Raw genomic sequence first — 26,749 nt, forward strand, 5'->3', positions numbered from 1 at the left:
TTTTACACATTTTAAAATTTACCTTACACCTCAGTCTGGCTAAGTGTTGATTCAGCAGCAGTTTAATACAGCTAGATATTATGGCTGAGTTTAGGAGTTTATTCTTTCCCAAAGGAGTATTTAGCCATGAAACATGCCCCCACATAATTTATTTTGGGTAGAATGCACAAGTTTGTAATTTTAGCAACGCAAAAGGCATCCTCTTGAATTTGGAAATGTTCTTGTATAGGTAGGGCATTATCTTCTACAAGAGACTACCTTGTTGGTCTTGATTCAAGAGTATTCCGAATCTGATCTGTACTCTGGCGCAGACTTGTAATCCCAGTACTTGAGAGACTGAGACAGGAGGATTATAGGTTTGTGGCCAGCCCCGGCTACTTAGTGAGGCCCTCTGCAACTTAGTGAGACCCTGTTTCAAAATAAAGAATAAAAAATAGTGCTGGGGGGTGTAGCTCGGAAGTAGAGTGTCCCTGGCTTAGGTCACATCTATCATATACCTATGGAAGTGAGGCCATGTTATTAAAATACCTACTACCAGAATGGACAGCTTCTTCCCACTATGTTTGTAAGTTCTAACTGCTTAATATAAATGCTTTTATTAAGCTGATTTTTAAATTCTTTGCAGCACCGGGGAGTTCTTAATCTAGGGGCAGTCTACCTCCAAGCTGCACCCCCAGTTGATATTTTATTCTTTATTTTGAAACAGGGAGTTTCAAACTTAGTTTCACTAAGTTGTAGAGGGCCTAGGTAGCTAAGGCTACCTGTGATCTTCCTGTCTCAGCTCCCAAGTCCTGGGATTACACAGTGTGTGCCACCGTGCCTGATAAATTAGGCCGATTTTCACTGATGCTTTTTACTTACAAAGAAACATTCTTATGAAATTAGATTATGAGTAGATCAGTTTTTTATTTTGTTAACTCAGTCAGCATTTCCACTTAACTTTCCACAAATTTGACGAGTTTAACTTTCTTCCTTAGCAGTGTTTGTGAGACTGTCCTATATTCCCTTGTGTTCTATACAGACAACGTCTGTTTTTGGGTTTTGTTGGAGGCCCACGTGTTCTTTGATATTCAAAAAGCTGTTTTGTTTGTCTCCACTTCCCTGTAAGTACCAACAAAGCCGTAGTGTTGCAAATATAAAATCATATTTACAGCCACACATGGACTTCTGCTACCCTCTACTGGTGGTTTTATACCCTTAGAGCTGTATATCTGATGCAGTATTAAATTATTTTTTAAATTAAATGAAATTTAACTTATTTAGGTTCAGTAGCTATATTTTGAGTGTTATGTGGTGTGTGTGTTCTGTGGCTACCGTATCATAGCTCCTGATTGAGAACGTTTTCATTTCATACAGTTGTGTTGAAGTGTATACTGCTTTAAATGTTTGAAAGCAAAAATATCCAGTAGGAGTTAGTTTCTTTTTTTTTCCCCCCTGGGATAAAATCGACAGACAAGATACTTTAACACTATTGCGCATTTTGTAGTTTAGTCTCTGACCCCCCTGAGGGGTAGGAACTACTACTAGCCCCACTTTAGGGGTGGCTGACCTTGAATAGAGCCATCCAACATTAGAGCCTGATCTTAGCCTCTGCTATAGGTAAGGCTCAGTTAAATATGCCTATGTGCAGTACAGCCCTGGATTGTGGAGAAGCTTGGAATCCCTAGTTCTGTTTTGGGGGACCTTTAATTATTAACACTTAACTTTTTCCCCAGAAGTCTACAAAAGTTACTTCCTGTACACCAGTGCCTTCCGTGGGCATTGGTGGTGCCTTGACAGTGGGTCGCCTGTACACCAGTGCCTTTCGTGGGCATTGGTGGTGCCTTGACAGTGGGTCGCCTGTGCACCAGTGCTGGTGCTCGGGAGTGACGTACCACTTGCTTGTGGTCTTTCATCCAAGAGGATCGTTCCTCCTAACCTCGGCCCTTGGCTCCTTTACTCCCACCCCCACCCCCGCTCGCACATTAATTGGAAAGCACCAAGCCATTTTTTACATAAATTTTTATTGGTGCATTATAGTCAAACATCTTAATGGGATAAGAACTTGTGGAGATACACATGCACACATCACCCAATCAGCCCTTACTAATCCCTAGCCCCTGCCCTCCCCCTCCCTCCTACCCATGCTGGGCTTCCTGAGTGACTTTGATATGTTTAAGTACATCATGTGCTTTACAGAGTTTCCCTCCCCCCATCCCCTCAGAGAGGTCGCCTTCATTGCTCCTCTATAGGGTCCCTTCTTCATCTAGAGTTCCTGCTGTTACCCATTTCTCCCTAGTTTTCACACATTAGGGAAAGCATCTGATTTCTTATTTTTTGTGACATTTCACTGTAAATGCCATCATTTTGTTCTCCCTTATGGCTGGAAAAAATTCCATGTGTACACATCCCCATAGTTTTGAAATCCACTCATCCGTTGAAGGACATCTTGGCTGGTTTCACAGTTTGGCAGTGGTGAACTGTGCAGCTGTGAACACGGTTGCTCATGCATTAGTTTGGTATTTTGGTTTTTATTCTTTCTGGTAGATACCCAGAGGTGGTGTTGCTGGATCATATGGTAAGTTCGTTTTCCTTCTTCTGAGGATCTTCCATACTGTTTTCCAAAGTGGTTGCATTAATTTGCAGTCCCACCAATAATGAATTAGAGCTTCTATTTCTCCACATCCGATCAATTACAGTTTCTTTCTTCCTTGGAAATCTTTTTAATTTCCACCCTTATTCCTACTTACTGAAATCCTGAAAGCCAGAAGGTGGGTAACTCTGACAAGATGATGCACTCACAACCAGTTTTTTTAATAGAGGTCACTTGGATCTGGGAATCCGCTGAGAGATGGGGTGAGGCAGCGGCAGTTCTAGTGCTTCCTGGCCGCACGGTTGCGGGGACCCGCTGGCCCTTTGCTGTGGAGGAGGCCCCGGTCCCAGGCCTGCCGCACAACATTTTAGATGTGTCTTTGATTTAATTGCTGTGTATTTTTTCTGTGTTTCAGTGCAAAGCAAGAAGAAAACTCCCTGGCTTCAGAGTCACAGACCAGAAATGGTAATGATCTTTGTTAGAAAGAATCAAGTCAAGCCGGGTGTGGTGGCGCAGGCTTGTAATCGCAGTCCTTGAAAGACTGAGACTGGAGGACTGCAGGTTCGAGCCCAGCCTCAGCTACTTAGGCCCTCCACAACTTAGTGAGACCCTGTTTCAAAGTAAAGACTAAGAAATAGGGCTAGCATTGTAGCTCAGAGGTAGAATACCCTTGGGTTTAAACACTAGTACTAAAAAAAAATAATAATAAAGGATCAAGTCATTATGATATTTTTACACGGCCAAATAAAGCAGTTACAATGATCACTGTGGCATTCTAAATTATCCTCCTTTCCAGTTCTTCATCCCTCACACATTATCCTGTGCCCATCTCTCCCTCTGATGGGCAGCTTAAGATATGACCGAGCCAAGCCAGACGTGGTGACACACACCTGTAATCCCAGTACGTGAAGGCTGAGACAAGAGGATTGCAGGTTCAAGGCCAGCCTCAGCAACCTAAATAGTCTCTTTCCAAATTTAAAGGGCTAGTGATATAGCTCAGAAGTAGAACACCCCTGGGTTCAATCTCCAGTCCCCCCCACCCCCCAAAAAAGGACTGAACCTGTTCATGAGTGCCCTGTTACCTGTCAAACTATCATAAACACACAAACATTAAATGGTGGTGCACAGCTGTAATTCCAGTACTTGGGAGGCTGAGACAGAAGGATCACAGGTTCGAGGACAGCCAAGGCAGGTACTGAAACTCATCAACATAGTGAGACGCTTTTTCAAAATGTAAAATTGAAGCCGGGCGTGGTGGCGCACGCTTGTAATTCCAGCATCCGGGAGGCTGAGACCCAAGGATCGCAGTTCGCGGACAACCTCAGCTACTTAGGCCCTCTGCAACTCAGTGAGACCCGGTTTCAAAATAAAGAATAAAAGCCGGGCGTGGTGGCGCATGCTTGTAATCCCTGCGCTTGGGAGGCAGAGACAGGAGGATCGCGCAGGTTCGAAGCCAGCCGCGCACGTTGGCTTAGGAGACCCTGTTTCCAAATATAAAAATGTAAAAATAGCTCTGGGAGTGTAGCCCGGAGGTAGAAGGGCTTCCAGGAACCCCAGTACCACCCAAAAAAAAAAAAAAAAAGAAAAAGAAAAAGAATAAAAAATAGGGCAGGGGGTGTAGCTCAGAGGTCGAATACCCATGGGTTCCATCCCCAGACCCGCAAAAAAAATAAATAAATAAAATAATAAAATAGGGCCAACGGTATAGCTTGGAGGTAGAATGCTTTTGGGTTTAATCCTCAGTACCATAAAAAATAAGAGAGACAAGGATATGTTTCTACAAAGGCACAAACTCAAAACCTTTTTCCTAAAAAAAAAAAGAAGTGTGTGTGTGTGTGTGTGTGTGTGTTTTGCTGGGGATCGAACCCAGGGGCGTTCTACCTCCAAGCCCTACTCTCAGGCCTATTTATTCTTTACTTTAAAACAGAAGTCAAATTAGTTAATCTTTGTATTGTCTTGTAGGCATTCTTTTCTTTGTAAATACAGACACAAGTGGTGTATTCATTTCGAGTCACCCTCCCATGCCATTTTGGCATGGGGCTGCATTTCTATTTTCTGTATTTCTATCTTTCTAATAAACTTCTTTAAATCTTCCAAAAAAAATACAAACAGGAAAATAAAAAATATATATAATCAACCTTTTAAAAGAAATACACAGCCAGGAGTGGTGGCTCACGCTTATAATCCTAGTACTTGGAAGGCTGAGCCAGGAGGATCGCAAGTTTGCAGCCAGCCCAAGCCACCTACGGAGGCTCTTGGCAAGGGTCCTAACGAGACCCTGTTTCAAAACAAAAAATAAAAAGGGCCAGATGTGTAGCTAAGGTAGAATCCCACCGAGTTCAGTTCCTAGTACCAACAAAAAGAAATACTTTCCCCCTTTTCTGAGTCCCTTGTTTTTTCATGACATGAGGTAGAAATAATCTTGAGAATAAATGAGAAAGAAAATACCCCTGTGGAACCCGTCCTTGTGAAGCATGCCTTTCTTCTTAGGCTCCCAAGGGCCAGGCCAAGGCACGTGGTGGCTCCTGTGCCAAACAGAAGAAGAGTGGAGGCAGGTGACGGAGAGTTTTCGAGAGAGGACCTCCCTTCGAGAGCGGCAGCTGTATAAGCTCCTCAGCGAGGACTTCCTGCCCGAGATCTGCAACATGATTGCCCAGAAGGTAAGCAGACACCGAGGCGGGCTGGTCTTCCCCGCCTGTTTGATTAATGCTGCAGTACTGTTCAGAAATTCTTAGTGCATTCCGCCGTCCTGGAAGTGCGACAGGCTGTCATCCTCTGTGAACTGGAGTGTTAACAGGGAACCTCGTGTGACCCACTCTTCTTTTAGTTTGGATCATACGTTGTTCCCACCCACAAGAAGTCCTTAGTGCCCAACACCCACCAGTACTAAAAAGGGTTTTTCATTCTGAAACCAGCTTTGAGCGTTTCTAAGGAAATGTGCCCTGAGCCCACCAGGTGATCTTTTCTGTTACCCCATGCAAACTTCTGTATAATGCTCCAGTTTTTTCTTTTTAAACAAAAACCATCTTATAAATCATGTCTCGCACTATGCAACAGATTTTGATGAGCATTTGTTTTTAGCTCCAGCGTCAGCTCCTAGCCCAGGTCTACCTGGGCTATTATGTGATTTAGTTCTAGAGCACTTGCCTAGCATGCATGAGGCCCTAGGTCCAGTCTCAAGACTGCCCAAAAGGGTGATGGGGTGGGATGTAAAGGTGCCGTGTTCAAAGCCGGGCGTGGTGGCGCACGCTTGTAATCCCAGCATTTACGAGGCTGAGCCAGGAGGATCGTGGTTCGCGGACAGCCTCAGCTACTTAGTGAAGCCCTCCGCAATTTAGTGAGACCCTGTTTCAAAATAAAGAATAAAAAATAGGTCAGGGGGTGTATCTTGGAGGTCAAATGCCTCTGGGTTCCAATCCCAGACCCACAAAAAAAAAAAAAAATAGATGCCGTGTTCATTTAGATACCTTTAAAATTAAATTTTAAAATTTATATGTTAATTTGTTAATACCAATAACTAACCAGTAACTACCAAAACATCATCATAACCCCTTGGAGTTAAGCCTGAGGATGTAATACTGGTGATACATATTTTGAAAGTCTGTTTTTGTTTGTCTGTTTTTGGGGGTGATGCTAGGGATTGAACCCAGAGGCATTCTACCTCCAGGCTACACTCCCGGCCTTGCTTTATTTTTATTTAGAAATAGGGTCTCGTTAGGTTGATGAGAGCCTCAGTACTTGCTGAGGTTGTCCTTGAACCTGAGCTCTGTCTCAGCCTCCCGCCCCGCTTTGCCCACTGTCTCCATCCTTAGCGTGATAAATCAGTGGATGTATGCATGCACGCATGATTCGCTCTAAACTCTAGACATTTATCAGTCCTTAGTCATCTTTGCTGTACTTGCCATTTGACAGTTTCAGTGATATTAGTCATAATGTTTATAAGCCTGTTAATTCATATTGTACTCGTTATAGTCATACTTGTAAGATTTATAAGACCAATAAAATATGGCAATAAAAATTCCTGTAAAAAGATTTTACTGGGCTGGTCATATAACTCAGTGAAAGATCAAGTGCAAGTCCTAGGTCCAATCCCTGGCTTTGCAAATAAAAAGGGGGGTAAAGGGCTAGAATAAAGAAATTATTAAAAATTAGCTATATCTAAAAAGTTCGCTATCAGCCAGGCATGGTGGTATACACCTGTAATCCCAGTAATTGGGAAGCTAAGGCAGGAAGATTGCAAATTTAAAGATGGCCTTAGCAAGGAGTGAGACTCTCACCAACCTAGTGAGACCCTGTTTAAAATAAGTAAATAAGTAATCGGGCATGGTGGCGCACGCTTGTAATCCCAGCATTTGGAAGGCTAAGATAGGAGGACCCAGGTTCACCGACAGCCTTAGCTACTTAGTGAAGCTCTTTGCAACTCAGTGAGGCCTTGTTTTAAAATAAAGACTAAAAAATAGGGCTGAGGCTGTAGCTCGCAGGTGGAATGCCCCTGGGTTCAATCCCCAGTGCCACCACAAAAAATAAAAAACAAAAAGCTGGCCAGCAGACTTAGTGGCATATAGCACATTCCTGTAATCCCAGTACTTGGGAGGCTAAGCAAGTTCAAGACTATTTAAAATGGGAAAAATAAACAGTGTTGGGAATGTAGCTCAGTGATTGAGTGCCCTGGGCTCAATCCCATTACCACCCCCACAAAAAAGTTGGTTTTTCAAATTAAGGTAAAATAATAAGGTGCTTGAAGTGTATATATATTTTTTAATTGCCTGCTTTATCTGACTGCATTAATATACCAGTATTCATCCTAATTGCATTAATCAGGAGGGATTTTGTTCTAAGAATGAAAAGTTCGTGTGAAAAGTATAGCCGGGCGTGGTGGCGCACACTTGTAATCCCCGTGCTTGGGAGGCTGAGACAGGAGGATCACAGGTTCAAAGCCAGCCTCAGCTACTTAGTGAGACCCTGTTTCCAAATAAAATATAAAATAGAACTGGGAGTGTAGCCCAAAGGTGGAAAGCCTCTGGGTTCCATCTCCAGCATCACAAAAATAAATAAATAAATAAATAAATAAATAAATAAATAAATATGTAAAAAGTATAGCCTGGCATGGTGGCACACACTTGTAATCCCAGTACTTGGGAGGCTGAGACAGGAGGATCTCGTAGGTTCGAAGCCAGCCTTAGCTACTTAGTGAGGCTCTCAGCAACTTAGTGAGACCCTGTTTTCAAATAAAATATAAAATAGGTCTGGGAATGTAGCCTGGAGGAAGAATGTCTCTGGGTTTTATGCACAGTAACACACACACACACACACACACACACACACACACACGGGCTGGGGGTACATCTTGGAGGTAGAATGCCTGTGTGTTCTATCCCCAGTACCACACACACACAAAAAAAATCTTGGTAGGAAACCAAATCCACATTCTTAACAAGGACTATCAGAAATTGGTTAATTTTTGAAAGTATGATAGTAAACTTTAAGAAAAAGAGAAGGGTAGGGTAGAGTATACCTTGCCCATTTGCTGGATGTGGTGGCACACACTTGTAATCCCAGCATTTGGGAGGCTGAGACAGGAGGATCGTGGTTCACAGACAGCCTCAGGTACTACTTTGGAACTCAGTGAGACCCTGTTTCAAAATAAAGAATAAAAACTAGGGCTGGGGATATAGCTTGGAAGTAGAATGCCCCTGGGTTCCATCCCCAGTACCGTTAAAAAAAAAAAAAAAATAGGGCTGGGGTGTAGCTCAGAGGTAGAATGCCCCTGGGATCCATCCCCAGTACTGGAAGAAAAAAGAAAGGAAAAGTTAAACGTTTTAAGAAAGTGCACGTAGACTACGAAAAGTGTTTATTAGCAGCACAGAAAGTATAATATGTAGACTGCTTGTAAACATTAGGTCCTTACTTCGTTGATTCCCATGTTTTACACAAAAGGTAGCAGCCCCATAGGAAGGGACACCCGTTCCTCCTCTTACTGAGTGTGTCAGAGTTGGGCAGACACTGGCATTGGCTTCATTTGCTATTAACATGGTCAGCTGGTGCGATTCTTTTGGAAGAAAGTTCCATGGTATGTTTATGCAATTATTTAAAGTTTAAGAAATCATCCTATTAGAGTCCTAAAACTTATTAAGGAGTTGCTTATAGGATACTGCTAGGGTAGTGTTTTGGGGAAAGTACTTACTGAAAAGGGTCTTGCCACCCATCTGGGGTGTCATCTGGGACCGCATTTGCACCGGAGGGCTTTCATTCTTTGCCTTGGAAATAGAAAAGCTTTCAGAGGCTCTGGACTCTCAATCTTTAAACCTACCACTGTGCGTTCATACTGTCTGAGCCACTCCGAGTTGGAGTGGTTGGCCTTTTGTTTGTTTTGTTTTGTTTGTGGTACTGGCGAATGAGCCTAGGGCGCATTGTACTGCCCAGCTAGGCCTCTGGGCCTATTGGATATTTTATTTATTTATTTATTTATTTATTTTGCAGTACTAGAGATTGAACCCAGAGGCTTTCTACCTCTGAGCTACACCCCCAGTCCTATTTTTTTTATTCTTTATATTGAAACAGGGTCTCACTAAGTTTGTGGAAGGACTCACTAAGTAGCCGAGGCTGGCCGTGAACCTGTGATGCCCCTGTCTCAGCCTCCCAAGTGCTGAGGTTACAAGTGTGCGCCGCCACACCCAGCCTTATTTTATTTTGAGACGGTCTTGCTGGGTTGATGAGTCTGACTACTTGCTGAGGCTATCCTCCAACCTGCGATCCTCCTCTCTCAGCCTCAAGTACTGAGATTGCAGGCTTGCGCGCCCCCCCCCCCATGCCTGACATGAGGGTTTTTTCTTTTTTCTTTTCATTTCTATCTTTTAAATTTCTTGCCTCATCGACTCAAGAAATCTCAAGACTTGAATTACATGGGTGGGTCCAGAACCAAACCTGGGTCACTCCTGCTTTCCTCTTTTTTTGTTTTTTGTAGGACGTATTGAGGATTGAACCCAATGGTGTTCTACCTCTGAACTATATCTTTATTTCTTATTTTTAAAACAGGGTCTCACTAAATTGCTGCATCTGGCCTTGAACCTGTGATCCTCCTATAACGGGCATGCACCATCTTGCCCAGCAGCACTCACCACCTTTTAAAAATTCCCAAAGAGAGCCGGGCATAGTGGCTCATGCTTGTAATCCCAGTACTTGGAAGGCTGAGACAGGAAGATCGTGGGTTTGTGTCCAGTCTCAGCAGTTTAGTGAGGCCCCTGCAGCTTAGACCCTGTTTCAAAATAAAGAATTAAAAAAAAAAAATAGGGCTGGGGGCATAGCTCGGAGGTAGAATGCCCTTGGGTTCAATCCCTAGGACTACAAATAAGTAAATAAATCCCAAACACAGACGTGCTAATACACCTTGGCCTTCGAGTGACTGCCGGCATTCTCATCCTTCTCAGCAGTCACTTTCAGCCCTGCTGCGCTTTCTCAGGTGAGCTCTGGCTCTGCACCCTGTGTGCCTCCCACTCCTGCCAGCTGCCTCTCCCTGCCCTCAGAGGGTCTGCCTCAGAGGCCACTCAGCTTTCCTCTTCAGCTGAAGGTAGTGAAACATGGCATTCCCATAACTGTTGGTGTGCAGTCTAGTTTTTAAAATATTTAAACAGTGAGTGTAGTGGCACATTCTTGTCATCCCAGTACTTGGGAGGCTGAAACAGGAGGATCCAGGTTCAAGGCCAGCCTCAGCTACTTGGTGAGGCCTTCTGCAACTTAGACTCTTTTTGAAAAATAAAGACTAAAGCAAGCAAATATTTAAACAGTTAATGGATTTTCTTTTGGGAGGCAGTGGTATTGTCAAAGAAAACACTTAGTTGTTCATGTTTTGTTTTGTTTTGAAGATAATATACTGAGCCGGGTGTGGTGGCGCACATTTGTAATCCCAGCATTCGGGAGGTTGAGACAAGAGGATCACAGGTTCCCAGCCAGCCTCCGTTCCTTAAGCCTTTTGTAACTCAGTGAGATTCTGTTTCAAAATAATCCAAAATTGGGCTGGGGGTGTAGCCCTGGGTTCCATTCCCAGCACTGCCCCTCCCCCCCAAAAAAGATATTGAAGTTAGGCATGGTGGTGCACACTTGTAAAACCCCTCCCCGCCCTGTTCTTGGGGGATTGAGACAGGAGGATCACAGATTTGAGGCTAGCCTCAGCTACTAAGCCCTCTGCATCTTGGTGAGGACCCTGTTTTAAAATAAAGAATAGCCAGGCATGCTGGCGCACACTTGTAATCCCAGTACTTGGGAGGCTGCGACAGGAGGATCACAGGTTCATGGCCAGCCTCAGCTACTTAGTGAGGGTCTCCGCAACTTAGTAAGACCCTGTTTCAAAATAAAGACTAAAAAGTTGGTCTGGGGGTGTAGCTCCAAGGCAGATTCCCTGGGCTCCAGCACAGCACAGCACACGCACACAGAAGATGATACACTGGCTTAGTTCCTTGAACTCATTTCCCTAGCCATCGTACCCTCCGTCGAGGTAAAGCCGTGACCTCTGCCTCGAAGGTTCCTTTCTGGTGGTGGCGGCAGTAGCTGAGAACACCCTAATCTACCTTCTCCTCACTTCTCAACTGTAGGGAAAGCGTCCAGAGCGCACAAAGGCAGAGTTGCACCCCAGGTGGGCATCAGACCCCCTGCCCGGCAGAGCCGCCAAGCCAGAGGTGAGTGAGAGTAGAGAGAAGGCTAGTTTTTCTTTATTTTATTGTTTTTGTTTTTTGTTTTTTTATGTGGGTACTGGGAATTGAATTTGGGGGTCATTCTACCTCCAAGCTACACCCCCAGCCCTTTTTATTTTTTATTTTGAAACAGGATCTTGCTAAGTTGCTGTGCCTGGCTTTTATCCTGCAGTCCTCTTTGTCTCAGCTTCCCAAGTACTGGGATTATAGGTGTGTGCCACAGTGTCCAGCTGAGAGAAGGTATTTTTAAGTGTTCGGAAATTATAGTTCCATTTCATTTTATATGCTTCTTTTATTCCTATTCGTATTTATTTATTTATTTATTTATTTATTTATTTATTTATTGTGGTACTGGGGACAGAACCCAGGGGCATTCTACCTCCGAGCTATACTCCCAGCCCTATTACTCTTATTTTTGAAACAGGTCTCACTAAGTTGTGGAGGGCCTCACTAAGTAGCTGAGGCTGTCTGCGAACCACGATCCTCCGGTCTCAGCCTCCTGAATGCTAGGATTACAAGTGTGCACCACCACGCCCAGTGTTAACTTCTTTTTCATCTAATTCTCAATTTTTTTGAGGATTCTTACATGTAAAACGCTTGTCTGGAAAGGGTAGTTATAAAAAAATAAGACAAGAAGTCACTGTTTTTTGTTATTGTTGTTAATTTGTTTGGGGAGCTGGGGATTGGACCTCCAGGCTTTCTACCTTGAGACACACTCCTTTATTTTGAAACTGCGTCTTACTACGTTGCAGAGGCTGGCCTTGAATCTACAGTCCTGCTGTCTCAGCCTCCCAAGAGCTGGGCTTACAGTGTGTCTCACCATACTCAACATGAGGCCACTTTCTTTTGGATCTCAGTCTCCTGAGATGATGGCCACATCCATATTTAATATAAATAGAGAAGAAGTTTTATGATAGATACACGATGTTCAAGAATGTAGAAAAAGAAGAAATTAGAGCCAGGCAAAGAAAGGGGCCTGGGGTAGGCAAATCTTTGTCTGACCTGAGCCATGTGGGATAACTTGAATTTCGACGGTGGGCAGGTAGTGTGGAGGAGTTGAGACAGAGTGTGTTCCTTCATACAGGAGACATGGAAACAAAAGCAGGAAAGCACAAAATGTGGTTAGAGAACCATCATGTCTGAATATATCTTACATTTAAGACATGTGGAAATGTGCAGTGGAAGCACGCTGGAAGACCAGACTTGGGAGTCTCTTAACTATTATGTTACGTCTTTAACAGGTAAAGGGATGAAGGGTAAGTTAAGTTTTTAGATCTATTTTAGGGAGCCACCTCTCTCATTATCCTTGGCAAATGATTTTGTTTGGAAAACTGGAAGATCAGACTGAGCAGTACACCCAGCAAGAGATAGCAGCAGAATTCTTGCCTTTGGAAACTTAGGTCTAGAGTAGCCCAGAGGATGACCTTTAGAAAAGAAAGAATTGGTCGGGCATAGTGGTGCACGCTTGTAATTCTAGCACTTGGAAGGCTTAGACAGGAGGATCTGGGTTCTTGGCCAGAGTCAGCTACTTGGTGAGGCCCTCTGAAACTAACTGAGACCCTATTTCAAAATAAAGAATAAAAAATAGGGCTGGGCCAGGTGTGGTGGTGCACACTTTTGATCCCAGTTATTGGGAGATTGAGACAGAAGGCTCACGTATGTTCAGAGCAGCCTCAGCTACTTAGTGAGGCTCTCAGTACTTAGTGAGACCCTGTTAACAAATAAGATAGAAAATAGGTCTTGGAGTATAGCCCAGAGGTACAAAGCCCCTGGGTTCCATCCCCAGTACCACATTCAGAGGCAGAATGCCCTTCTATTCAATTCCCAACACCACAAAAAAAAAAAAAAAAAAAGGGAGGAAGAAATGTTTCATTAGAGAATGATGAGTTTTATTCTCATCAACCTAGCAAGACCCTGTTTCAAAATATAAACAAGGCCACCATGGTGGCACACGCTTGGAGGCTGACAGGAGGGTTGCAGGTTTAAAGACAGCCTCAGCAAGTAGTGAGATGTTCATCAGTCTGGCAAGACCTTGTTTCAAAATAAAAATTAATAGGGTTGCAGGTGTAGCTCAGAGGTAGAATGCTTCTGGCCTCAATCCCCAGTATAATAAATAATTATGTACATTCATACCAAAAAATAGGGCTTGGCGTATGCCTCAGAGGTAGAATGCCCCCAGGTTCAGTTCCAAAAAAGATTAGTTTTTATTGGTCACCATGTTAGCTCTCTTGCGGGTCACATGACAAGGAAGGAAAGGGATGAGCAAAGACAGGGCTCTTGAGGGGCCTAAAGATGCCTTTTGGAGTCTATACTGTCCCGTGAGATGGGAGTTGGAAGTATAATGTTACGTGAAAGCCATTTGGGTAACACTTAGATATTACTAGGTGGATTTTCCAAACAGCATCTAAAAGCCAGCTCTGTTAGGGTATTTTTATTTTGTTACATAGCTTAAAGCAGTTCAATGATTTTATGTAGCTCATACTGTAGGAAGGAACAAATACAGATTGGCGTGGTAGGCCTGTGATCCTAGTGCCCGGGAGGCTGCAAGAGGAAGATCTCAGGGTCACAGACAGCCCCAGCAACTTAGAGACCCTGCTCCAAAATTTAATTAAAAGAAAAGAAAAGAACTAGTGCTGGAGATGTAGCTCAGAGGTAGAATGCCTCTGAGTTAACCTTCTGTACCAGAAGAAAAGAGGAAGGGACAGGTACAATCTTTTTATTCGTTCAGATTTTAAAACTGGGAAGATGGAGGCAGACATGGTGGTGCACGCTTGTAATCCCAGTACCCGGGAGGCCGAGACAGGAGGATCCGGGTTCACGGCCAGCCTCAGCTACTTAGTGAGGTCCTCTGCCACTTAGTGAGACCCTGTTTCAAAGTAAAAAATCAAAAATAGGTTTGGGGGTGTAGCTCATAGGTAGAATGCCCCTTGGTTCCATCCCCAGTGTGATAAAATAAGTAAATAAATAAGGAAGGTGGAATCATAATGAAACATAAGAAACCTGGCTGGCTGGCAGGGCTATATGTGATCATGGATGCAAATAGAATAAAATGAAAGTGAGGAAGCTCTCCGTGTGTGTGTGTGTGTGTGTGTGTGTGTGTGTGTGTGTGTGTGTGTGTGTGTGTCACTGGAGATTGAACCCAGGGATATTCTACCTCTGAGCCATACCCTAAACCAGATGATTCTTTATTCTCTTGAAACAGGTCTCCTAAGTTGCAAAGGGCCTCACTAAGTAGCTGAGTCTGGCTGCAAACCTGTGATCCTCCTGTCTCAGCCTCCCGAATGCTGAGATTACAAGGTGCTCCACCACACCCAGCTGTTATTTTTTATTTTTTTATTATTATTATTTTTTTTGGTGGTACCTGGATTTCTGGAAGCCCTTCTACCTCCAGGCTACACTCCCAGACCTATTTTATTTTTGGAAACAGGGTCTCTTAAACCAGCACAGCTGGCTTCGAACCTGCGTGATCCTCCTGTCTCTGCCTCCCAAGTACGGGGATTACAAGTGTGCGCCACCACGCCCAGCTATTTTTTTTTTTTCTTTTCTTTTTTTCTGCGGTTCTGGAGATGGAAATCAGAGGCATGTGATCCTCCGAGCTACACCCCCTACCCTATTTTTTATTCTTTATTTTGAAGCAGGGTCTCACTCTTGCAGAGCGCCTCAGGAGGTTGCTAAGGCTGCCCATGAACCTCCTATCTTACTCTCCCGAGTACTGGGATTACACGCCTGGTTTTTTTCTTTTCTTGAAGGTGCTCTAAGCTGGATGTGGTAGCACATGCCTATAATTACGGTACCTGGGAGGCTGAGCAGGAAGATCATAGGTTCAAGGACAGCCTCAGCAACTTATTTCACTCTCCCATTTCAAAACAAAAGCACTGAGGGCATTACTCAGAGGTGGAATGCCCCTAGGTTCATTCTTCAGTACCAAAGGAGGAGACAGATGCTATGAATTCAGGTTACTCATTATTATATCCTTTTTGCTTACAGTATGCATTATTGTGTTGATTAAAAAAAAAAAGCTAGACACACATTGTTTTGTTCTGTTTATGTGAAATACCCAGAATAAATAGTGTCCTAGAGACATAAAGCAGGTTGGTGGTTGCCAAATGCGCTGGGGGAGAGGAATCTACTATTTAATGGATATGGTTTTATTTTGGGGTATTAAAATGTTCTGGAACTTATTGTGAATGTGCTAAATGTCACTGAATTTAACATTTTAAATTGGGTTGTTTATTAATTTTACCTCAGTAAGAAAAGAAACAACCATATGAGGGTAATCTTTACCTAACAAACTATTGCAAAGGGCCTGCGACCGGAGGATCACGGTTCGACAGCCTCAGTTACTTAGTGAGGCCCTCTGCAACTCAGTTAGACCCTGATATTCAAAATAAAGAATAAAAGCCGGGCATGGTGGTGCACGCTTGTAATCCCCGCGCTTGGGAGGCAGAGACAGGAGGATCACACGGGTTCGAAGCCAGCCTCGGCTACTTAGTGAGGCTCTCAGCAACCTAGTGAGACCCTGTTTCCAAATAAAATATAAAAAAAGGTCTGGGAGAATAGCCTGGAGGTAGAAAGCCTCTGGATTCCACCCCCAGTACCACCAAAAAACAAAACAAACAAAAAAAACCACACTAAGTAGCTGAAGCAGTCCAGAAACCACAATCCTCCTGTCTCAGCCTCCCAAATGCTGGGATTGCAAGCATGAGCCACCACGCCCAACTCTCAAACTTATATTTTAAACCTGCATCATGATATTTTTTGTTTGTTTGTTTGTTTGTTTGTTTGTTTGTTTTGCTGTACTGGGGGTGGAACCCAGGGGCATTCTACCTCTGAGCTACACCCTCAGTCCTACTTTTTATTCTTTATTTTGAAACAGGGTCTCGCTGAGTTACAGAGAGCCTCCCTAAGTAGCTGAGGCTGTCCTTGAACCGCCATCTTCCTGTCTTGGCCTCCCAAATGCTGGGATTACAAACGTGCACCACCAAGCCCGGCTCCCACATTATGTTTTAATGCTAGTGTGTTTATTCATATGTATGTTTTACAGATTAAATCAACTTACATTTATAAATAAATCCTCTACCTAGTAGTTTATTTAGTGGTACTTATTGACTACAATAAATTGAAACTGAGTAAAGAATTACTGCCTTTCATTATTGTCCCTTGACTGGATACGCTCCTTGGCTCCTCACAGGAGACTCCTGTGCTTACCAGAATAGAGAAACAGAAGCGCAAGGAGGAGGAGGAAGAACGGCAGATTCTCCTGGCAGTGCAGAAAAAGGAACAAGAGCAGATGCTGAAAGAGGAGAGGAAGCGGGAACTGGAGGAGAAGGTGAAGGCGGTGGAAGGTATGTGGCCTCTGCTCTTCTGGGGCCGCCCTCCTGTGGCTAAGGACGGAATTGCATGCTGTCAAGTCTCATCTGAATCCGGCCTCACTCCCTTTACGTTGTTGTGAAGATGTGACATTGAGAATAGAGTGAAGGAGCTCGCCCTGCCGTGTGTGGGGAGGAGAGCGTCGCAGGCTCATTGACCATGTTCATTGCAGATCGCGCCAAGAGGAGAAAGCTTAGAGAAGAGCGGGCGTGGCTGTTGGCGCAAGGCAAGGAGCTTCCGCCGGAGCTTTCCCATCTGGACCCCAGCTCCCCGGCGCGGGAAGGAAGAAAGGCAAAGGACCTGTGAGTACGAACGGCAGCTGCAGCATCTGCGGTGCTCTAAGCACTTGTCCTTCCCTGGTTTTCATCGCAGACCTGTATAGTCACAAGGGCCTCTTCCTTTCAAAGTTGAGAAAATCTGTTAAGTGACAAGCAGCTGACTCGATCACTCCTCCCCATGCACATGCACGTGTCCCCCATATTGTGCCCCTCGTACTCTAGGAACACAGTGATGCTGTGCACAGAGCTCTCCTACCTGGGCTCTTTAAAGTGTGAAGTGCCGCTGACTCTCTTTTTATGGTGGTCCTGGGTATTGAACCCAAGGGCATTCTATCATTCTGCCTCTGAGCTACACCTCCAGCCCTATTTCATTTTTATTTTGAAACAGAGTCTCCCTAAGTTAATGAAAGTCTCACTATTTGCTGAGGTAATACTCAAGCCTGCAGCCTCCCAAGTACTGGTATTACAGCCATGCATCAATGCATCACCACACCCAGCTTGACTTTTTTTTTTTTTTTTTGCACTGGTGTTTGAGCCCAGGGGCATTCTACCTCTGAACCTGCAATCTTTGTGTCAACCTCCCAAATGCTGAGATTACAAACATGTACCTCCATGCCAGCTTCCTGCCTGACTTAAAAGAATTGCTTCCCACAGGGCATGGTGGTATATGCTTGTAAGCCCAGTGCTTGGGAGGCTGGAACAGGAGGATCTGGGTTCGTGGCCAGCCTCAGCTACAATACAAGGCCCTTTGCAACTTAGTGAGACCCTGTTTCAAAATAAAGAATAATCATTTAAAAAAAAATCAGGCTGGTGGTGTAACTGAGAAATAGGATGACCCTAGGTTCAATCCCCAGCACCACAAAATAAATAAAATAAATAAAATAAATAGAATAATAACAATAATTACTTCCTTTGAAATTATTAGGTACTATGTATTTTTATTCTTCATTAAAAATATCTCTCCTCTTTATATTATTTCCTGGGAATGTTAACCGTGGTAAAGATGCAACTAAACAGAATTATTAAGACTATATCAGAGCCGGGCGTGGTGGCGCACACTTGTAATCCCAGCATTTGGGAGGCTGAGGCCTGGAGGATCGCGGTTCGCGGACAGCCTCAGCTACTTAGTGAGGCCCTCTGCAACTCAGTCAGACCCTGTTTCAAAATAAAGAATAAAAAATAGGGCAGGGGGTGTAGCTTGGAGGTCATATACCTCTGGGTTCCATCCCCAGACCCGCCAAAAAAAAAAAAAAAAAAAAAAGACTATATCAGGTCTTAATGTAATCTGCTATCTCTGTGATGAAATAGTTAATTTGGGGTGATGGGAGTCACCACTAATGTCTTGTTTTGTGATTTACAGCTTTGAGTTGGATGATGATTTCACTGCCATGTATAAAGGTTCGTTTCCATTCTCAATTATCTTGGTTGTTACAGTCTCACTGTGAGTGTGTTGTTTAAGGTTGTCCCCTTTGCCTCTCAGTTCTAGATGTGGTGAAGGCTCACAAGGATTCCTGGCCCTTTCTGGAACCTGTGGATGAATCTTATGCCCCTAACTATTATCAGATTATTAAGGTATCTCTGATATGTCTTGCTTGGATTTTGTTACTTGCTTTGTTACTGCTTGTCGTTGTATATCAGGCTCTTGAGAGGCTCGTAATGTCACGATTCCTTTGCCTTGTTGGTTTGGGGTCTTTTGAAATTAAAGATTTACATATCCTATTTTAGATCCCAATGGATATTTCAAGCATGGAAAAGAAATTGAACGGAGGTTTATACTGTACCAAGGAGGAATTTGTAAATGACATGAAGACTATGTTCAGGAATTGTCGGAAGTATAATGGGGAAAGCAGTGGTAAGTGGGGGGATGTTTGTGCTAGCCACGTCTTCTGTGCCGTCACAATCAGAGGAGAATGCCTTGTTTGAGAAATGCCTCGTCCGAGTGGGTGTGGTGGCACAGGCCTGGAATCCCCGTACTGGGGAGGCCGAGGCAGGAGGATTTCAGATTCGCAACCAGCTGCAGCCACTTAGTGAGGTCCTTTGCAACTTGGTGAAACCCTGTTTCAATATAAAGAATGAAAAATAGTGCTGGCAGTGTAGTTTCAGAGGTAAAATGCCCTTGAGTTCAATCTCCAGTACTACAAAATAATAATAATAATAATAATAATAATAATAATAATAATAATAATAATAATAATAGAAAAACAAAATAAGGCTGGGAATATAACTCAGAAGTAGAATGCCCCTGGGTTCAATCTCTAGTGATACACACACACACACACACACACACACACACACACACACACTTCATCCTAGTGATTCAGACTTTCCTTTAGAGGTTAAACAAGTTGAAACCAGAAGCCATGATATTGGCCATTAGAAGCCCTTCGACAGTACTGGCCAGAGCAGAGGCGCTCTTCTGTCCCACAGGACAAAGGAGAGGTAAGGGCTCAGACTACTTCTCATCTGGGAGACCAGTCTGGTCATCTTAGGCCTCTCTATCACAGACCCAGAGCAAACCTAGATAGCCCCATTCTTCATGCTAGCGCTCTACCACTGAGCACACCCCCAGCCACTCTTAAGCCATTTTGAGGAATCAGCAGGCAGCTCTCTAATATCAAAGCAGAAATGTCCCTGATACTGAAACAACTTGACGATGTTTGTGCAGTAACTTGAAGTGTAACTTGAAGTGCAACATCTTAAAAAAATTGATAAGAACTTATATCAGTGATAATGTTTAATTGCTTTAATAATTTAGCCTTAAATATTTTCTGATTTGAAGTAATCATCCCTGGACTGTCCTAGTCATACAATTAGAGCTTCTCCAGACAGAAATCACATCTTTGTCTTTCTTCCACGGCTCTACAAGATAATGTGCCCCAACAGTGAATTAAATTTACCAGTTCCCGGCCAGGTGTGGTGGCGCACGCGTGTCACCCCAGTGCTTGAGAAGTTAAGACAGGGAGGGCTGCAGGTTTCAAGACAGCCTAAGCAAGTAGTAAGACTCATCAACCTAGTGAGACCCTGTTTCCAAATAAAAATAAAATGGAAGCCAGGCGTGGTGGTGCACCCTTGTAATCTCATTACTTGGGAGGCTTAGACAGGAGGATCGCAGGTTCACAGCCAGCCTAGGCTACTTAGTGAGACCCTGTTTCAAAATAAAGAAGAAAAAAAATAGGGCTGGGGTATAGCTCAGAGGTATAATGCCCCTGGGTTCAATCCCTGGTACCGAATAAATAAATAAGTAGATTAATTAAATATAAAGTAGGGCTGGGAGTGTCACTTGGAGGTAGAATGTCCCTGGGTTCCATCTCCAGTACAAAAACAAAAAGTTTAGAGCTTACCACTGTTACTTTTTTCATCTTTTTGTGTGTGTGTGTGTGTGTGTGTGTGTGGTACTGGGGATGGAACCCAGGGGGCATTCTACCTCCAAGCTACACCTCCAGCCCTAGTGTGTGTGTGTCTGGGGATGGAGCCAGGGGCATTCAACCTCCGAGCTACAACCCCTGTACTATTTTCTATTCTTTATTTTGAAAAGATCTCACAAAGTTGCAGGGGCCATCCTTGAACTGTGATCCTCCTGTCTCAGCCTCCCAAATGCTGGGATTACAAGCATGCGCCACCACGCCCGGCTTATTTTTTGGTGTTACTGGGGATGGAAGCCCTTCTACCTGAGGCTACACTCCCAGACCTATTTTTATATTTTTTATTTGGAAACAGGGTCTCTTAAGCCAGAGAGGCTGGCTTCGAACCTGCGCAGTCCTCCTGTCTCTGCCTCCCCAGCACAGGGATCACAAGCGTGCGCCACCACACCCGGCTTATTATTATTGTTTTTGTTGTTGTTTATTAGTAGGATTGTCTTTCATGTTGTATAAATTCTACACCTGGATAGTCAATCCTTGTGTTGTCCTTACAGAATATACCAAGATGTCTGACAATTTAGAAAGGTGTTTCCATCGGGCAATGATGAAACATTTTCCTGGTGAAGATGGAGACACAGATGAAGAATTTTGGATCAGAGAAGATGAAAAGCGGGAGAAAAGACGGAGCCGGGCTGGGCGAAGTAGCGGAAGCCATATTTGGACACGCTCTAGGGACTCTGAAGGGTCGGGCAAGAAACAGCCAGTGGAAAATGGAGGGAAGTCATTGCCCCCTTCACGCCGGGCGTGCTCCTCCGCGGGCGGTCAGAGCAGCAGTGCTGCACAGCCCCCTCAGGAGGGCAGTGCTCCCAACGGCCGAGGCTTTGCCCGCCCCCTGCACTGTGGCGGGATGCCCAGCCAAGCGCCTCTTCTAAACCAGATGGTAAGGAAGAGCTGGACTTCCGTGGTGGCTTCTCCAAGCTGGGCGGCTCACAGGAGCTGTTCATCGGCACCTCTTACAAAATCATTATTTGGATGATTTATTTTCTCCATTCATCCTCCCTTATTTCAGCTGCTCCCTTCTCTTAGTTTATGAATTGTGCATTCTCTATGTGGGCAATCAGTGGGATTTTCAGCATGGTGGCATATACCTCAGAGGTCGAGGTAGGAGGATCGCTTGAGCCCAGGAGTTCGTGGCCCGTGCAGTGTAGCAACACCTCATCTCAAAAAATCTTTGCTCTTCGTGTATAAAGCACAGAAGTACTTATGGTACATAAGCTGTGTACTATCAGTGAGGACTAAAATTTTATGGTAGGGTACAGTTGGAATGGTATAGCTAAAAAGGTTTGATTTGTATGGTGCAATGGTTTAAAAAAAGATGGGAGAAGCCGGGCGTGGTGGCGCACACTTGTAATCCCAGCATTTGGGAGGCTGAGACCTGGAGGATCGTGGTTCGCGGACAGCCTCAGCTACTTAGTGAGGCCCTCTGCAGCTCAGTGAGACCCGGTTTCAAAATAAAGAATAAAAAGTAGGGCAGGGGGTGTAGCTCAGAGGTCAAATGCCCCTGTATTCCATCCCCAGACCTGGGGAAAAAAAAAAAAAAAAGATGGGAGGTGCTGAGCATAGTGGCACACACTGGTAATCCCAGGACTTGGGAGGCCAAGGCAGAAAGGTCGTGTGTTCAGGAACAACCTAAGCTACTAAGCCTCTCACAACCTAGTGAGGCCTTGTTTCAAAAATAAAGAAAAAAATCGGACTGGGGTGTATCTCAGAGATAGAATGCCTCTGGGTTCAATCCGCAGTACTGCAAAAAAAGGGGGGGGGGAGCCCAGCATGGTGGTACATGCCTATAATTCCAGTACTTGGAAGGCTGCGACAGGAGGATCTCAGACTCAATATCAGCCTCAGCAACGTAACAAGACCCAATTTCAGAATGGTGCACACTTGTAATCCCAGTACTTGGGAGGCTGAGGCAGGAGGATTGCACAGGTTCAAAGCCTGCCTCAGTTACTTGGTGAGGCCCTTAGCAACTTAGTGAGACCCTATTTCCAAATGAATGGGTCTGGGAGTGTAGCCCTGATTATAGAAAGCCCCTGGGTTCCATTCCAGTACCACAGAAAAAATAAAGCGCTGGTGTGTAGGTTGGAAATAGAACACCTCTGCATTCAATCCCCAGTACCAAAAAGAAAAAAAAAATGATGAATACCTGTTTTGTTTTTGCACTGAGCATTGAACTTGGGATACACCACTCCTCCATATGTTTGTTTCTTTGTGGTGGGGAGGTCTCACTACATGGCCTAGATTGGGCATTAATCTTGTCCCTACTAAGAGAGGGTTCAGGGACTCAACCTGGTCCAGGGAGGAGCATGTATTAACAGTCTACAGGGAAACTTTGGCTTCTACCTGATGTCTTCTTTATCTTTCTCCCTTTTGCTTTGCTCACTGCCTCAGGGGCCAGCAGTACCGGGAACATTTGGTCCTCTTCAAGGACCAGAGCCCACCAGCCTTTCCGGGTCCTCTTGTGTCCCGGAAGCACACCCAGGAGAGCCCATGCAACATCATCAGCCCTTTGGCATGCAGGTAAGCAGGCTGTTGAGAAAATGCAGCTGCAGCCGTTCACACAGACTCCCTAGTTTCAGAAATAGTCTCTGTTAGAGCCGGCCATGGTGGTGCACACTTGTAATCCCAGTACTTGGGAGTCTGAGACAGCAGGATCGCAGGTTTGCGGCCAGCCTCAGTTACTTAATGAGGCCCTCTGCAACTTAGTGCGAACCTGTTTCAAAATAAAGAATAAGCTGAGCGTGGTGGCGCATGCTTCTGTAATACCAGTATTTGAGAGTCTGATACAGCAGGATAGCGGATCGAGGACAGCCTCAGCTATTTAGACCCTCTGCAATTGAGACCTTGTTTCAAAATAAAGAATAAAAAATAGCCGGGCATGGTGACACACGCTTGTAATCCCAGTACCTGGGAGGCTGAGACAGGAAGATCATGCAGGTTCGAAGCCAGCCTCAGCTACTTAGTGAGACCCTATTTCCAAATAAAATATAAAATAGGTCTGGGAGTGTAGCCTGGAGGTAGAATGCCCCTCGGTTCAATTTCCAGCACCACAAAAAAAAAGAAAAGAAAAGAAATCGTCTCTGTTAGCCCAGCAATGTGGCTCATGCTTGTAATCTTAGTACTTGAGGCTGAGACAGGAGGATCGCAAGTTTGTGGCCAGGCTCAGCAACTTAGAGAGGCCCTCTACAACTTAGATGCTGCTTCAAAATAAAAAGTAAAATAGGGCTGGGGATGTCGCCTCAGAGGTAGAATGACCCTGGGTTCAATCTGTAGCACCAAAAAAGAAAAGAAATAGTCTTTCTCCAGGTTAAATTCAATTCACTTGTTTACCCTCCTCAAGAATGTCCCTAGCTGGGCATGATGGCACACGCTTGTAATCCCAGCATTCAGGAGGCTGAGACCGGAGGATCACAGTTTGTGGGCCGCCTCAGTTATTTAGTGAGACTCCGTTTCAAAATAAAGAAGAAAAAATAGGGCAGGGGGTGTAGCTCGGAGGTAGAATGCCCCAGGTTCCATCCCCAGACCAGCAAAGAAAAGGGCCCCTAGAGGTGAAGTCTGTCTCCGGGTCTGCCCTGCTTCGCCCAGTGAGCCTGGTTAACCCTGCCCTCGTCTTTTCTGATTCCAGCCTTCAATTGGAATTAGCAACCACCGCGTACCCCGGCTCGGCGCTCCAGAGGAGAAGCAGATGTGCGGGGGGCTGCCGCACCTTCCTAACATGAGATCACACCCTGCCTCCTTGCAGCTCGGGCAGATGAGCGGCCCCAGTCAGGATGGAAACATGTATCCACCAGCTCCATTCCAGCCAGGATTTATTCCTTCCAGGCATGGTGGGGCTCCAGCCCGACCCCCAGACTTTCCTGAGAGCCCAGAAATCCCTCCCAGTCCCATGTATCAATCATACAAGTACCTGAATAGAGTACAGTCTACCATCTGGAATGGGAACCACGGTGCTGCAAACCCCGGCCCCTTGGGGCCAGATGAGAAGCCCCACCTGGGGCCGGGACCCTCTCACCAGCCTCACGCTCTTGGTCACATGATGGATTCCAGAGGAATGAGACCACCCGTTCCCCCAAACCAGTGGACTAAACAGCCAAGCTTTCTACCTCATGGAGTCCCTTCTTCAGGGTACATGCGACCACCCTGTAAGTCTGCTGGACATCGCCTGCAGCCACCTCCGGCCCCAGCGCCAAGCTCTCTGTTTGCAGGGCCCTCGCAGGCCCTGCGGGGGGCGCCAGGAGGGGACTCCATGATGGACAGCCCCGAGATGATTGCCATGCAGCAGCTGTCCTCCCGCGCCTGCCCACCAGGTGTGCCTTACCACCCCCGCCAGCCCGCGCCCCCCCTGTCACCTGGTCCCTGTCCACAGGGAGCGCATTCAGCATCAGTAAGCCTGCCAGCCCCCAAGCCTCCCGTGGGCAACCCTGGGAGAGCACAGGGGAAAAGTGAAACCCAAGAGCCTGAGAATGACCGAGGTAATTTACAGTGTTGTCTTAATCTGACTTTTGACTCTGGTGGCTGTTATTAAGTGATGAGTAATCTTTGCATACAGAACATGGAACCTAATGTGAACTTATTTATACCCTCCGTCCCGAGCTACTCAGGCGTAAGCCTGTTAACGTCCTCCTTTTGGTCTGAAGATCTCACAGCACATGGTGTGGCACAAAGCTGGGCACAGTGGTGCACACCTGTAATTTCAGTACTTGGGAGGTTGAGACAGGAAGATCATGAGTTCAAGGACAGCTTCAGCAAGTAGGGAGACTCCGTTTCAAAATCAAAATCAAAATAAACTAGGGCCAGGGTGCTGGGCATGGTGGCGCACACTTGTAATCCCAGGATTTGGGAGACTGAGAAAGGAGGATTGCAGATTTGAGGCCAGCCTCAGCTATTTAGTGAGGCCCTCTGCAACTTAATGACACTTGTTTCAAGAATAAAGAATAAGCCAAGCCAGGTATAGGGGCACACACTTGGAATCCCAGTATTTGGGAGGCTGAGACAGGAGGATCTCCCAGGTTCGAAGCCAGCCTCAGCTACTTAGTGAGGGAGGCACTCAGCAAACATAGTGAGATCCTGTTTCGAAATAAAATATAAAATAGGTCTGGGAATGTAATCTGGAGATAGAAAACCTCTCGGTTCCATCCCCAGTACTACAAAAAATAAAAATAAAGAATAAGCCAGGCATGATGGCTCATACTTGCAATCTCAGCATTTGGGAGGCTGAGACAAGAGGATTGTGGTTCGCGGACAGCCTCAGCTACTTAGTGAGGCCCTTTATCAAAATAAAGAATAAAAAACAGGGCTGAGGGTGTAGGTTGAAAGTAGAATGCCCCTGGGTTCAATCCCCAGTACCACAAAAAAAAAGAATAAAAGAGAATTAAAAATAGGATTGAAGGTTTAACTAGATGCTAGAACGCCCTAGGTTCAACCCCCCAGTACAACAGAGAAGTAAATAAGGATGGAGTGTGGGGCTCAGAGGTTAGGATGCCCTGGGTTAATCTCAACACCACACACACAAAAATTGGCATGCTGATTGGCACCCACTGTGCAAGGTGCTCTTTTTGAGACTCAGAGGAAATTGTTCTAATTCTTAGAATAAGCCTTTATAGTAACTTTGTGTGTGTGTGTGTGTGTGTGTGTGTATGTGTGTGTGCGCGCGCGCGCGCTAGGAATTGAACCCAGGGTCATTCTACTTCTGAACTGCAATTCTAGCCCTATTTTTTTATTCCCAGAAGAATTTTGTTTTTATTTGTTTGGTCGGGGGGCTGTGTTTGTTTGTTTGTTTGTTTGTTTGTTTGTTTGTTTGTTTTGTGGTACTGGAGATGAAACCTAAGAGCATTTTACCTCCAAGTTACACCCCCTAGTCCAATTTTATTCTTTTATTTTTGAAACAGGGTCTCACTGAGTTGCTGAGGCTGGCCACAAACCTGTAATCCTCATGTGTCACCCTCCCAAATACTGGTAGAACAAGAGTGCACCACCATTCCCAGCAGCAGACGTTTTTTGTTTGTTTTTGTAGTACCTGGGGATGGAACCCCATTCTACCTCCGAGCTACACCCCCAGCCCTTTTTTTAGTCTTTTTACTTTTGAAACAGGGTCTCACTGACTTGGGAAGGGCCTCGCTAAGTAGCTGAGGCTGTCTGTGAACCCACGTCCTCTGTCTCAGCCTGCCATATGCTGGGATTCCAAGTGTACGCCACCATGTCTGGCCAGAATATATATTTTTTAATATATATAGTACTGGGGATGGAACCCAAGGGCATTCTACCTCTCTGAGCTACACTCCCAGCCCTATTTTTTATTCTTTATTTTGAAACAGGGTTTCACTGAGTTGCTGAGGCTGGCCACAAACCTGGATCCTCCTGTGTCACTCTCCCAAATACTGGTATAACAAGCGTCACCACCACGCCCAGCTCAGAAAATTTTATTAT

The 26,749-nt window shown here is 45.0% G+C and overlaps 1 protein-coding gene across 1 annotated transcript in view; it reads left to right on the plus strand.

The window, feature by feature from the left end:
- CECR2 (CECR2 histone acetyl-lysine reader) overlaps positions 1-26,749 on the plus strand; it is a gene marked incomplete at its 5' end in the record, with an annotated part of 133,879 nt that overhangs the window by 102,954 nt on the left and 4,176 nt on the right. The window contains 10 exons of the mRNA XM_080706312.1: positions 2,988-3,037; positions 5,063-5,232; positions 16,451-16,604; positions 16,802-16,931; positions 18,268-18,305; positions 18,388-18,479; positions 18,633-18,759; positions 20,821-21,206; positions 22,715-22,843; positions 23,949-24,795. Of these exons, the coding sequence (XP_080562438.1) occupies positions 2,988-3,037; positions 5,063-5,232; positions 16,451-16,604; positions 16,802-16,931; positions 18,268-18,305; positions 18,388-18,479; positions 18,633-18,759; positions 20,821-21,206; positions 22,715-22,843; positions 23,949-24,795 (2,123 nt within the window). The remainder of the gene's footprint in view (positions 1-2,987; positions 3,038-5,062; positions 5,233-16,450; positions 16,605-16,801; positions 16,932-18,267; positions 18,306-18,387; positions 18,480-18,632; positions 18,760-20,820; positions 21,207-22,714; positions 22,844-23,948; positions 24,796-26,749) is intronic.

This window comes from Muscardinus avellanarius (genome assembly GCF_963383645.1).
Source record: "Muscardinus avellanarius genome assembly, chromosome: 11".
In the NCBI taxonomy this organism is placed as follows: domain Eukaryota; kingdom Metazoa; phylum Chordata; class Mammalia; order Rodentia; family Gliridae; genus Muscardinus; species Muscardinus avellanarius.